General features: G+C 41.0%; 2 protein-coding genes across 3 annotated transcripts; both read left to right on the top strand.

Moving 5' to 3' along the window:
• The first annotated feature begins 42 nt into the window (after window positions 1–42).
• On the top strand, window positions 43–5,316 carry abcb8 (ATP-binding cassette, sub-family B (MDR/TAP), member 8). 2 transcript variants are annotated; one of them, XR_011474573.1, is made up of 16 exons: window positions 43–338; window positions 717–1,053; window positions 1,183–1,338; window positions 1,459–1,553; window positions 1,714–1,819; window positions 2,074–2,235; window positions 2,428–2,513; window positions 2,662–2,759; window positions 2,851–2,956; window positions 3,107–3,140; window positions 3,264–3,400; window positions 3,494–3,588; window positions 3,700–3,833; window positions 4,004–4,170; window positions 4,386–4,636; window positions 4,863–4,936. XR_011474573.1 is itself a non-coding variant. In XM_023977850.2 (16 exons), the coding sequence occupies exons 1-16, from the start codon at window positions 241–243 to the stop codon at window positions 4,944–4,946; spliced, it is 2,127 nt and encodes a 708-aa protein (XP_023833618.1). In that variant the 5' UTR covers window positions 56–240; the 3' UTR covers window positions 4,947–5,316. The 2 variants fall into 2 exon arrangements, 1 of the variants encoding a protein (XP_023833618.1); XM_023977850.2 differs by having other exon boundaries at window positions 56–338; window positions 4,023–4,170; window positions 4,863–5,316.
• Window positions 5,317–7,994: 2,678 nt separating this feature from the next.
• On the top strand, window positions 7,995–13,959 carry LOC111957139 (cyclin-dependent kinase 5). The gene is made up of 12 exons (XM_023977876.2): window positions 7,995–8,136; window positions 8,505–8,593; window positions 8,707–8,774; window positions 8,963–9,023; window positions 9,228–9,284; window positions 10,951–11,046; window positions 11,219–11,293; window positions 11,388–11,484; window positions 12,896–12,965; window positions 13,147–13,207; window positions 13,423–13,503; window positions 13,854–13,959. Exons 1-12 carry the CDS (start codon window positions 8,100–8,102, stop codon window positions 13,938–13,940), a joined length of 879 nt encoding a protein of 292 aa, XP_023833644.1. The 5' UTR covers window positions 7,995–8,099; the 3' UTR covers window positions 13,941–13,959.
• The last annotated feature ends 568 nt before the right edge of the window (window positions 13,960–14,527 follow it).

Here is a 14,527-nt window from a genome sequence, read left to right as displayed (position 1 = left end):
AGAGATAATCCTTGCCAATGATAATGAATAAAGATTCATGTTGTAGCCTTTTGACATTGTTTTTAGCGATCAAAATGCTTGTTTTGTTATTGACATTAAACATGATCCAATTGACTGTGCCAATGAGATGCATTCTGGGATAGTGTCAACATGGCAGCCTGCATGTTGTTCCTTGTACCCTTCTGAGCTAAGCGCTCAGATTCTTTGAATTTTGTTAGATTTCCGTGAAAACGTCTAAATATGTTTCACTTACTTTGTAATAGAGTCAGCACAACTGCACCGTTGCGCCCCCTCTACTCGCATTTGAATAGAACACAAGATTTATGGAGACAGCCACGGTAGGACAACGTTCTAGTTGGCTAATGCCGGTAGTCAGCTGATCAGACAGCTACTATAGTTACAGACCTTAGACTTTGCACTAGCTAATATGATTCCTTATGAAAACAATATTAGTTCAGCTCTGTCACAAAGTTGTAAATAGTGTTGTTCACTGTTCATTAAAGTGGTGTTAATGGAATGGACCATCCAGAAGTGTCATATGCTTTTTGTAACTTTTTTGTCACCATTTTAACAATATATAGAGTGAAAATCCCACCACATAGTTATTATTATTTGTTAAGCTCATGTTGTCCATGTCTCTCAAACTTGTATAATATAGATCACACTACAAACAGTACAGCTTGTTATATTGTTTGTTTGTTTTGTTTTCGTTTCAGATCACGGCTATACACAACACAATTGGCCAATGCAGGCAACTCCTCTGGACAGCCAAGTAATGCTGCTGGGCGTATCTGGGGTCTGGCTCAAGCAGCAGTCCGCCAATCTGCCTGCTGGATGTCAAGACCACCAGGGGGGGCCCTGAAGTACATCTTGGGGCCAGTGGTTCTCACCATCTCTGCTCGACTACTTGGCAGTGTAGCATATTGCCAGGCAGATGTGAATAACAATGTTCTACTAGAGCTTCAAGCCAAAGAAACTGAGCCTGAGTTTGACTGGCATATCCTGTGGGAGTTTGTCAAACCCCAGCTTTTTGCCCTTCTTGGTGCTGTCGTGGTGAGCAACATAACTTAACACTACTGGACAATCTACTGTTTAGACAGTAACATGTTGGCTAAATTCCAGTGGTGTTTTAATTGTATTGGAATGCTGAGTGATTTCAGACCAATCATGTTTTTTTCCCAGCTTGCTTTTGGTGCTGCCATCTTGAATATTCAAATTCCCCTGATGTTGGGCGATCTGGTGAACATAGTGGCACGCTACATGAGAGAACATACTGGGAATTACATGAGAGAGATGAGGGGACCTGCTCTGAAGTTGCTGGGATTGTATGGTCTCCAAGTAAGTTGTTTGTCAAAAAAGTCATTGTCAATGATTTAATTTAAATGTAGATTGAAAAATCTATTTCTGTGGAATACATAGAAAAACAATATGGTCATGAAATCTCTTTCCTGGCTTCAGGGTCTGCTCACGACTGGTTACATCATCCTGCTTTCCAGGGTAGGGGAGCGAGTAGCAGCAGACATGAGAAAGACTCTTTTCCAATCTTTACTCAGGTATACACCCAGTTGCAGTAATATATATTGAAAGCAACCAGAGGTAGAATAGACCAGTTCCAAGACAGAGAGTAGAGTGACTGACTAGATGTCACTAGACCTTCTATCCACTGTCCAACTTTTACTCTTGCTAACACAAGACTTGACATTTTTGTTTCAGGCAAGATGTAGCCTTCTTTGATTCCAACAAAACTGGCATGCTGGTGAACCGTTTGACTGCTGATATTCAGGAGTTCAAGTCTTCCTTCAAACTGGTCGTCTCTCAGGTATGGCTGTGTACATATGAATTTATTGGATAATTAAAAGTAGTAGGCTGCTCCAGCCGGAGACAACTAACATTCAAAATTATCTAGGATAAAAACACAATAAAGCTTATTTCCATTGTGGTCCCCTATGCACTTCCCTATTACATATTGCCATAACTTTTCAGTATAATTTATTCATTAGCTGTTGCTCCCATCTAGAGACAGTTCACAAGATCGAAATCTAATGCCATTGCCTCAATTACTCATATCTACAGGGCCTGCGGAGTGTAACACAGACGGTTGGCTGTTTCGTGTCCCTCTATGTCATCTCCCCTAAACTCACTGGTATGACAGTGGTGATACTTCCCTGTCTGGTGGGGGCAGGAGCTCTGATTGGCTCATTCCTTCGCAGGCTGTCCCGATTGGCTCAGGAACAGGTGACATCATCACTCATTCCGACTCTGACTCATTCACTATCTAAAACACATTAGAGACATAGATAAAAGTGTCAACTGAGAAAGCATTCTACTGAGTTTATCAGAACTACAGCATGGAGAATGGTGTGTGCTGAGCATTGGTGTCTATCTGTGTCTAGACTGATATACAGTATGCGTATTGTGGGTGTGTAGGTGTCGAAAGCAACAGGGGTGGCAGACGAGGCCCTTGGCAATGTGAGGACAGTGAAAGCCTTCGCCATGGAGGAGCGAGAGATGCAGTGAGTGACAGTCTATTATAGTCCAGATCAGACAATATTATCAGACCTGCCCTATAATAAAGTCACAATTGTCTTTCAAAGCATTCCTAATTTCACCCCTTATTAGAGGGATTGTGTGAAAGAATGTAACTATTTGTCTGTTTTGCAGGTTATATGCCTGGGAAGTGGACAAATCATGTGAGATGAATGAATCTCTAGGCTCAGGGATAGCTGTTTTCCAAGGAATGTCAAATATCGTCCTGAACTGTGAGTTCCTTTTATCATGAATAGTGGATCGAACTTGCTATTTATTTAAGTATGCCATTGCTTATCTGTTACATGGTTCCTTTTCTTGCAGGCATTGTTTTAGGCACCATCTTTGCTGGTGGGTCATTGATGGCAGGTGATGAAATGTCTCCAGGTGACCTCATGTCTTTCCTGGTGGCTTCACAGACGGTGCAGAGGTAAAATACTTGTTGTTAGCAAAGATAACACTTAAGCTAATCTCTCACACTGTAACATGCCAAATGCTTGCATTATCAAATGGAAGTGTTCAATGAACGTTAGGTGAATAACAAATTGGATTTGACCTTTCCTTCTGTTATTTTTCTTAGGTCTTTGGCCAGCATCTCTATCCTGTTTGGCCAAGTGAGTAAAGACTTGACGTATAGAAGAAGTCAGAAATACATTGCTATCAATGTAGAGTTTCAGGTTTCACAAGGTGATCAGTTGATATGGCAATAAGAAATTAGAACCTACCATGTTTTGCAGATGGTCAGAGGCCTCAGCTCTGGGGCCCGTGTTTTCGAGTACCTGTCTTTGGAGCCTACCATTCCACTTTCGGGTGGAGGCCGCATTCCTTACAAATCTCTTGCAGGACGGGTGGACTTCATGAACATTACTTTCAGGCATGACCACATCAGAAAGACAAAATTAACAAAGAGACACACACAAATGATATATATCAGTAAGTGACATTTTTAAAATTTGTTTTTCCACAGTTACCCAACGAGACCTGGCCAACAGATCCTAAAGAACTTCAACCTCATCATCCCCCCCTGTAAGACTGTCGCAATCGTTGGAGAGTCCGGAGGAGGTAATGTTCTATGCGTTCCCATGGATACAAGTTCTCAATTAGTCTGATTACATAAACATAATGAAATATTTATGAAAATGATGTGTCAGTTATGGTTCTCCTGCACTGCAGGGAAGTCCACAGTGGCCTCCTTGTTGGAGCGTTTTTATGACCCCAGCAGTGGTGTGATCATGTTGGATGGCCTGGATATCCGGACACTGGACCCATCCTGGCTCAGAGGACAAGTCATTGGATTTATCAATCAGGTAAATCTTCTAGAATAATCATTCTGTTTTCTAGTGCATAAGGATGTTCTAGGATTTTCTTTCAGAACTGCTTCAGATTTGGTTATTGTCCTCCGTAAGAAACAGCTTTCTTGTGTGATTTTTGCCATAATAACAGTGATAGCAATGTTACTTTGTTATTAACAATTCAGAACCCACCCCTGCGTGTAGGAGCCTGTGCTGTTTGGCTCCTCCGTGATGGAGAACATTCGCTTTGGAAAGCCGGAGGCCACTGATGCTGAGGTCATCAATGCTGCCAAGCAGGCCAACGCCCACCGCTTTATCACAGGCTTTCCAGATGGATACAACACTGTGGTTGGTAAGTGACAACACATATTTGAGAAAAAAGCATATATGTTTTTGTGAATGGCCCAGTTCTAACATCTTCTGATTTATTACTAGTCTATACCACTCTAATAAATCCCAGACACACATATTCAAATCAAATGTACTTAAATACTTTTTAACATAAGTAGTACTAATTGCATTACAATAAGTGCTTTTACTGAATATTGTACCTCTGTGGACACACAGGTGAGCGAGGAGTGACTATGTCAGGGGGACAGAAGCAGCGTATTGCCATTGCCCGCGCCCTGATCAAGAACCCCAGCATTCTGGTCCTGGACGAGGCCACCAGTGCACTGGACGCAGAGTCAGAGCGGGTGGTGCAAGAGGCTCTGGACCGGGCCACCACAGGACGCACTGTGCTCATCATCGCCCACAGACTCAGCACCATCCAGAGGGCAGACCTCATCTGTGTCATGAGCAACGGACGCATCATAGAGGTGAGGGAGCGGCTAAAGCACTGAAGGAAGAGAGGGATGTCTATTGTCCTCTGTCCCATTGGTGTTTTTTCCCCAGATATTGGACACTTTTCCCAATCACGTTTTCTTGTCATTAAAGTAATAATAATCGCAAAGTTTTTTAAAGAGCATCACAACACGTGTAATGATGTATGACAATTTAACTACAAAAGCTTGGTTGTATAGTTTTTGTCTTGTCTCTTCCTAGGCTGGAACTCACACGGAATTGCTGAGCAAAGGAGGGCTGTATGCTGACCTGATACGCAGGCAGAGATCAGAGGGAGAGAAGTGAACACTACTTTGATATGGCACAGAACTGTAGGCCTATATCATGAACTAGGGACAGCCTTTTCATAAGAAATGAAAAAGATGCATAGGTATTATCACTTGTTTTATGTTGGTGTAAAGTTGATTTAGTTTAATGGTCCAATGTCAAATTCCATTTTTTACAAGCCAAATGTATGGGTGGACCAACTGGATTATATTTTATTGTGGCCCAAGTAAGGCTGCTGAAATTGCAAGTGTTTATTATGTGTTGTTTATAGGAAGAGAATACTAACTGTACAGGATGTGAATGTGGTTTTAGCAGGGTTACTTGGCCCTGTCCTGTGTCTGAACATTTTGCAAGACTTTTAATCATTAAATTCTATTCATCATCTGTTTTCAGTGAGAGAGAGAATGCTAATTTGGTACAGAGCAGACCTAACCACTCTATTAAATTAGTCAAAACAGGAACATTATACATCTGGCTAGAAACAGAAAAATGTCCTTGTGTGCTACCTACAGTGCATTCGGAAAGTATTCAGACCCCTTTACTTTTTCCACATTTTGTTACCTTACAGCCTACTTCTAAAATGGATAAAATATGTTTTCCCTCATCCACACACAATACCCCATAATGACAAAGTGAAAACAGATTTTTACATGCGTATGTATTAAAAATAAAAAAACGGAAATAAACCATTTACATAAGTATTCAGACCCTTTACTCAGTACTTTGTTGAAGCACCTTTGGCAGCGATTACAGCCTCGAGTCTTCTTGGGTGTGATGCTACAAGCTTGGCACACCTGTATGTGGGGAGTTTCTCTCATTCTTCTCTGCAAATCCTCTCAAGCACTGTCAGGTTGGATGGGGAGCATCGCTGCACAGCTATTTTCAGGTCTCTCCAGAGATGTTAGATCGGGTTCAAGTCCGGGCTCTCGCTGGGCCACTCAAGGACATTCAGAGACTTGTCCTGAAGCCACTCCTGTGTTGTCTTGGCTGTGTGCTTAGGGTCGTTGTCCTGTTGGAAGGTGAACCTTCATCCCAGTCCGAGGGCCTGAGCGCTCTGGAGCAGGTTTTCATCAAGGATCTCTCTGTACTTGGTTCCGTTCATCTTTCCAGCGATCCTGACTAGTCTCCCAGTCCCTTACGCTGAAAAACATCCCCACAGCATGATGCTGTCACCACCATGCTTCACCGTAGGGATGGTGCCAGGTTTCCTCCAGGCGTGACGCTTTGCATTTAAGCCAAAGAGTTCAATCTAGGTTTAATTAGACCAGAGAATCTTGTTTCTCATAGTCAGAGTCCTTTAGGTGCCTTTTGGCAAACTCCAAGAGACCTGAGCTCAATTTCAAGTCTTATAGCAAAGGGTCTGAATACTTATGTAAATACATTTATTTATTTACATTTGCAAAAATTTCTAAAAATCTGTTTTCACTTTGTCATTATGGGGTATTGTGTGTAGATTGGAAAGGATTATTTTTTAATTAAACTGTAATGTAACAAAATGTGGAAAAAGCTAAGGGTTCTGAATACTTTCCAAATGCACTGTATATCCCCCCAATAGAATCCCCATACTTTAACGATGACAGCTTCTCCATCCTAGAGAAGGAGATCAACCATTTCCAGGCCCAGGGACATGTACTAGTCTGTGGCGACTTAAATGCCAGAACTGGACAAGAACCTGACACTCTCAACACACAACGGGACAAACACCTACTTGGAGGTGACAGTATTCCCTCCCAAATATGCCCCCCTAACACAACCATGACAAAACAACCAATAAAAACATGTCACAACTCCTGCAGCTCTGTCGCACGCTGGGTCTGTACATGGTCAATGGTAGGCTTCGAGGAGACTCCTATGGTAGGTACACCTACAGCTCATCCCTTGGCAGTAGTACTTTAGATTACTTTATCACTGACCTCAACCCATAGTCTCTCAGAGCGTTCAGTCAGTCCCCTAACACCCGTATCAGATCAAAGCAAAATCACAGTCTATTTGAACAGAGCAATACTCAATCATGTCAGCCAAAGGAACTGCACAATATTAAGGAATGCTATAGATGGAAGGAATCTAACCACTTCTGGGAAAATGTAAACACACTAAACAAACAACACAAAGAGTTATCTATCCAAAATGGAGATGTATAGATAAACCACTTCTCCAATATTTTTGGCTCTATAACAAAGAACAAACAGCAAAAACATATACATGATCAATTACAAATCTTAGAATCAGCTATTAAAGACTACCAGAACCCACTGGATTCTCCAATTACATTGAATGAACTGCAGGACCAAATACAAACCCTCCACCCCAAAAAGGCCTGTGGCGTTGATGAAAACAAGCTATATGCACACAACCCAAAAAAATGAGGTAGAAACTGAGCTGCCCTTCCTAACCTCCTGCCAAATGTATGACCATATTAGAGACACATATTTCCCTCTGATTACACAGACCCACAAAGAATACCAAAACAAATCCAATTTTGATAAACTCCCATATCTATTGAGTGAAATTGCACAGTGTGCCATAACAGCAGCAAGATGTGTGACCTTTTGCCACAAGAAAAAGGCAACCAGTGGAGAACAAACAGCATTGTAAATATAACCCATATTTATATTTATTTTCCCTTTTGTACTTTAACTATTTGCACATCATTTTAACTATGTACATAGTCATAATATGACATTTTAAATGTGCCTATTCCTTTGAAACTTGTGAGTGTAATGTCTACTGTTAATTTTTGATTGTTTATTTCACTTTTGTTTATTATCTATTTCACTTACTTTGGCAATGTAAACAAGTAAAATAGATTATACTGTGTGAAGATGGTGGTTCTAGCTAAACTATTAACATATTTAACAAGATTGTAGCCTACAGGCTGTCTAATTGGACCTCTGTCTAAGGATTTCTTTAGAAGGTAACATTAGAGATGTTACATTTTTTTGTAAATATTTCTAAGATTGACAGTGATTACAGGGTTCATTATCCACATGAATGATGTTTCACACCCACCCTCATGTTGCAGTTCATAATTTGACCGCTTTCGATGCCGGTGTAGCAGCAACATTGTAGCTATGAATAACAGCTGGCTAGCGAACGTTCGTTAACAACATTTCCAGCGGGGCTGCATTTCACTACTGTTAGCTAGCTAAAGGCTAGCTTTATTGACGAAATATGCAGAAGTATGAAAAACTTGAGAAGATTGGAGAGGGTAAGTGTGTCTGTTTCTTTCCCAGATAATCTCTGTTATCTAATAATGTTGTTTTCTGTTAGCATTGCTAGATCGCTAACGTTAGCCAGCTAGCGATTTTGAATGACAAGTCATTGACATTGATATGTTACACACGTTTGATAATATTTAGCTAATTTGACAATGTCTTTACTACCTAGCAGCAAGATTAAGCCACAATGAAATTTTAGTTAGTTAATTTAAAGTTAGTTAGCTAGTTAACTTGAGCTAGCTAGTTTGTCATTATTCCATTCATGGGCAAGTTAGCTTGCTTAGCTACATTGCTAGTTAACAACCCATTCAGCCAAGCTAGCTAGCCATCTAGTAAACGTTGTGATTTCTTTCTGCAGGCACATATGGAACTGTTTTCAAAGCAAAAAATAGAGAAACGCATGAAATCGTGGCTTTAAAAAGAGTGAGATTGGATGACGACGATGAGGTAGGAATTATTGGGACTACAAATATAGCTATGCTAAAGCTAGTCACCTGGTTAGTTTGCTAAGGTTATGGCATATTTGTTGACGGCTCAATTTGCTTGCTGGTTTCTTGTAGGGAGTCCCAAGTTCTGCCCTGCGAGAAATTTGCCTCCTGAAAGAACTGAAGCATAAAAACATTGTGAGGTATGTCTGATGTGAAATTTGTCAAATTCTGAAAATGCATAAATTAGCTATGTATGCCATACAATATCTTCCCGAATCAGAACTTAAGTGACTAGTAAATTTACTTTTCAACAGTGTAATTTCTAGCATTATATTAAATATTTAGCTATGCAAAGAGTTTAATTCACATTTAATTTTGCTTTTCCTAGATTGCATGATGTTCTGCACAGTGACAAGAAGTTAACATTGGTGTTTGAATTTTGTGATCAGGTGAGTGCTGCCAGATGTATGTGAATGCCGTTTTTGTATGAAGAGGAGTTTGTTGCTTTAGCTATGACAATTTACCAAAATCAATTTAAAGTAGAAGTGCCCACAAGATAAGGTTTTTCTCCCCAGTGAGTCACTTGTTTGATTTGATGTCTGATTTTCTTTTTGCTGGGGTGCAGTGATTTAACTTGACTCTTACAACCACAGGATCTAAAGAAATACTTTGACAGCTGCAATGGAGACCTAGATCCAGAAACTGTCAAGGTGAGTCATTGAGATTCAAATAAGGGGGTGACCAGTGAGATATACCTGCTGGATCGCGTGCTGCTATGGTGACCAGTGAGCTGGAGGCGGGGCTTTACCTAGCAGCGACTTGTAGATGACCTGGAGCCAGTGGGTTTGGCGACGGGTATGAAGCGAGGGCCAGCCAACGAGAGCGTACAGGTCGCAGTGGTGGGTAGTATATGGGGCTTTGGTGACAAAACGGGTGGCACTGTGATAGACTGCATCCAATTTGTTGAGTAGAGTGTTGGAGGCTATTTTATAATGACATCGGCGAAGTCAAGGATCGGTAGGATAGTCCGTTTTACGAGGCTATGTTTGGCAGCATGAGTGAAGGATGCTTTGTTGCGGAATAGGAGCCGATTCTAGATTTCATTTTGGATTGGAGATGCTTAATGTGAGTCTGGAAGGAGAGTTTACAGTCTAACCAGACACCTAGGTATTTGTAGTTGTCCACATATTCTAAGTCAGAACCGTCCAGAGTAGTGATGCTGGATGGGCGGGCAGTGATCGGTTGAAGAGCATGCATTTAGTTTTACTTGCAGTAATGTCATAGTCAGTGTAGCTAATAGAACTAACGCGTTAGTAAACCCGCTACAATCATGCAGTAACGTTAGTGTACAGTCAGTAAGCAGTTACACGGGTGGGCCCCGGTGGCAATAAATTAGTAATACCAAAAGCTTACCATGACTTGGAAGCATTCCAGTGTTGTGTTGGGAAGTCATAGCCAGCTAGCTAACATAGCATCCCTCTGTTTGAGCAGGGTGTTTCAATGTCTAGCTAGCTGCATTTGCTAGCTAAGTAAGTGAAACTGAAAGTGAAAAAAAAGACTCTTGCTTCTCCTTCATTTTGGGAGAAATTAATTTGTTCAAAACTGTTCAAATATTGTCTTCCTCTTTCTTTGAGTCAACTACTAACCACATTTTATACTGTAGCTTTCAGTACTAGATTAATTATCTCATCCTTTGATTGGGTGGACAACATGTCAGATCATGCTATTGACTGTACGTTTGTTTATTCCATGTGTAACTCTATGTTGTTGTTTGTGTCGCACTGCTTTGCTTTATCTTGGCCAGGTTGCAGTTGTAAATGAGACCTTGTTCTCAACTAGCCTACCTGGTTAAATAAAGGTGAAATAAAAAATAAAATGCTGCAAGAGCTCTGATAGGCTGTAGGACATTGTCTGAAAGTTGTCATAATTACTATAAGTCTATGGAAGGAGGTGAGAACCATGAGCTTCCTAGGTTTTGTCAAGTCAATGTACCCAGAGGAGGACGTAAGCTAGCTGTCCTCCGGCTACCCCATTGTGCTATCCTACAGAGTTCTGTTGAAGGCTACTATAGACCGTCTTTCCAAATAGTGTGTTTTAATAAAGTATTTGTTGACGTGGTTATATTTAGTATAGTTTTATCTAAAAATTATAACTTTTTAAATGTTTAAACCTTTTTATTTTTATAAAATTCACTGAGGATGGTCCTCCCCTTCCTCCTCTGAGGAGCCTCCACTGTGTGACACAAATTATCGTATAACTCCGAAGAGTACCACCAATGTCCTCTCTCATTAATAATGAGAATGAAGTATTACTGCCTTGTTGTCTTTCTGTATCTCTGTGCTTAACTCAGTCTTCCCCTACTTTCTGTATGTGCAGTCGTTCATGTACCAGCTGTTGAAGGGGCTTGCCTTCTGCCACAGTCGGAATGTTCTCCACAGAGACCTGAAGCCACAGAACCTCCTCATCAATAGGGTAAGTCAGTGGAATGTTGGGCTTTGACTGGTTAAGTTCTAGTTCTAGAAAGTTAGAGGACACACTGTGCTGTAAGTGTCTTAACTTAAACAGACATGATCTTGCTTAGTTAGTGAGAAAATCATTTACCTTTTCCATAGTCTACAATGTGAAATGATTTGCTCCTTTTTAGAATGGGGAATTGAAGCTGGCTGACTTTGGCTTGGCTCGAGCCTTTGGAATCCCAGTGAGATGTTACTCAGCAGAGGTGATATGACAATTATTGTATTAATTAGGATACGAGCAAAGAAAATGAATGCCTAAATTACTGGTGACATTCAAGCTTCTCTCTCTCTCTTTAGGTTGTGACATTGTGGTATAGGCCCCCAGATGTGCTCTTCGGTGCTAAGCTTTATTCTACCTCTATTGACATGTGGTCTGCTGGATGCATATTTGCAGGTATGTATAACCTTAAGGTCAAAATTGCACAGCAAGTTCAAGGGGATGATTGTACACTCTACTTACCTGTGCTATATTCTCAGCGTCACCCAGAAGCTTCTCGACCCATTTCATTTTGCCTATCAGCCTAGCAGAGGAGTTGATGATGCCATTCTTACCCTCCTTAACATGGTCTATAGACATCTAGAGGGTGCCAAATCCCATGTTAGGGTTTTGTTTGTTGACTTTTCTTCTGCCTTCAACACAATCCAGCCCTACATTCTGGCACAGGGACTCATTCGGGACTGCTCCTTAGATGGGGAGACTGGTTTTGTGGCTGTTGGACCTCCTGAGCCAACACTCATAGCGAGTCAAAATAGGTCCCCAAGTGTCGGACATACGCAATACCAACACAGGCTCTCCTCAGGGATGTGTTTTGTCCCCACTCCTGTTCATATTGTACACTAATAGTTGTACTAATTCCCATCCTGACAGACACCTCGTTAAGTTCGCTGATGACACTGCCTTGATCAGCCTGTTGCATGATGACGAGGAACATCATCTCCCGGTCCTAGATGACTTTGTAGAGGGATGTGAGGAATCACACTTGGTCCTCAATACCAACAAGACCAAAGAGATGTGCATAGACTTCAGGAAGTGTACAACACCTACCTCTGCAACATCTGTCAGAGGTCAGAATATAGAGATTGTAGAGGAATACAAATACCTGGGTGTCCTCTTGGACAATAAACTTCAGTGGAGTAAATGTACAGACCTGATCTACAAAAAAAGCCAACAGAGCCTGTATTTTCTCAAAAAGCTGGGATCTTTTAATATAGTCTGTACTATACTGACTCTGTTTTAAAAATCTTTCATTGAGAGTATTTTAACTTTTTTAAATGTTTGTTGGTTTGGCAATGACACTGTCAGCCAGAGAAATATGCTGAGAAGGATTATCACCGAAGCAAGCAAGGTACTTGGAGTCAAACAGACAGTCCTGGATGAGATCGTTAAGGTCAGGGCCCTCCGCAAGGCTCACAATCATTTTAGACCCAAACCACCCCCTGTACCCGGACTTTGAACTACTCCCCTCTGTGCACAGGTATAGGGCACCCCTCAGCAGGAAAAACAGAACTAGACAATAATTTGTGCCAGGTGTGATATCCCTCCTAAATAGCTTGGGTTTAATGTTCCTATCAACTCAGTATAGCCAGCAGGCTAGATTTAAAAAAAGAAAATGTTTTTTTTTTTTTTATTGGTATGTAACTGTTAAGAAAGTTGTATTGTCAATTTTGTTTTGTATTTAAACGCCACTTTAAATGTGTACATGACACCGCAACAAAATGTTACCATGGGGACAATAAAGTAAGTACATAAGTTAGGGCCTCTACCTTTTGTTGATCTTCTATAACTTTAGCTTTTTTTCATTTAGAGTTGGCAAACGCTGGAAGGCCCCTGTTTCCGGGTAATGACGTTGACGACCAGCTGAAGAGGATCTTCCGATATCCTTTCAGAGCTGTATAGATGGTAACCAGGTTCAGTATACTGTCTGTGTTGTATGGTATGTAGAAACAAAGACACAGGAACTAAAGTTGGTCCACTTTGTTGAGATTAATCTATTGCAATGACTAAACTTGACCAGTCCTGTTTACTGGTGAAAGTCTTTCCTTAATGCTGTGGCACATTGTTGGGTACACCAACTGAAGAACAGTGGCAGACAATGACAAAGCTTCCAGACTACAAGGTAGGCTATCCCACTGATGTTGTCAATTACTGATGATCATACAGAAACTCATGTTTTCTACTGCCTTCAGGAAAATAAGAATATATGATTTCCATGGTATGAGAGTAATTGACGTTTGTAGATCAGATTCATCTATAAGAGATGGAACAAATATTTTCTGCGCTGCTGTCTGTTTACTGTACATCCATTTTCTCTATCGTTGTTTTTACCTACAGCCGTACCCCATGTATCCAGCTACGACCTCACTGGTGAATGTTGTCCCCAAACTCAGTAGCACAGGACGGGATCTCCTGCAGGTTAGTATTGTCCCCACCCTCCCACCACATGACCAATATATTAATCAGTATACAATGTATTATCATGCTATATCATTCCTTGACGTTAACATAAACTTACAATGCAATGTCCTTCACTGTAATGCTCTGAATTCATATGTTTCACAAATACAAATGAGCAAACCCACACTGTGAGTTACAACAAACTGGTTGTGTATAGTGTACCTGGCAGACAGCTTAGACAGGAATATCACGTTGTCACTAGGTGGAGTCAGTGCAAAGCTTTCCCCAAATGTCACTTGAATACTTAAGAAATGTTGCCTTACAAACAACACACATCTGACTTGCATTCTTTTTGTTCTCTCTTTTAGAATCTGTTGAAGTGTAATCCTGTTCAGAGGATCTCTGCAGAGGAGGCATTACAGCACCCTTACTTTGCTGATTTCTGCCTACCGTAGATGAGGTGCCCAAACACGTCACTCAACTGAACCTCCTCCATCGGAATCAACCCTCTTTCACTCCCATCTTCTCAACAGGATCTGTCTATCTCGACTCCCTACAAGGCTCATCCTTCAGAATCACCTGTTTTAACTTAGACACTTCCCTTCAGTTCATCCTGTTGTGCCTCCTAATGGAATCAAGTCCTTGTGGGCTCTGCAATATTTTAGATTTTGTTAGCAAACCTGTCTGCTTTTTGTCTGTGAAGCGCACTGATATGGAAACATATAACATGTAGCGAATAACAAATCTGGACCCAGAGAAACTGTGAATCCCTCTGAGCCAATAGCTGCGCAGCAGAGTAAGAGGTTTGAACAATTGAAGGTGCGTGCTGCATAAAGTACTGGCAAAAATTGAGGTATTTGAATACATTGTTCAAATAGTTTTAATGTGCTACTGCTGTTAACTTGTCAATATTGCATTAATAGGTCATAATAAGATTGGAGACAGACTTGCATATTTTCCTTGTTCTTCATCATAGTTATAACAATATTCCACTTACAATAAGAGATTGTAAAATGAAGGGGAGGCATATTTATCAGTTACT

Source organism: Salvelinus sp. IW2-2015, linkage group LG32, assembly GCF_002910315.2.
Source record: "Salvelinus sp. IW2-2015 linkage group LG32, ASM291031v2, whole genome shotgun sequence".
In the NCBI taxonomy this organism is placed as follows: domain Eukaryota; kingdom Metazoa; phylum Chordata; class Actinopteri; order Salmoniformes; family Salmonidae; genus Salvelinus; species Salvelinus sp. IW2-2015.
Note: the sequence above shows the minus strand (reverse complement) of the source record. Positions and strands in the feature narration are given on the sequence as shown.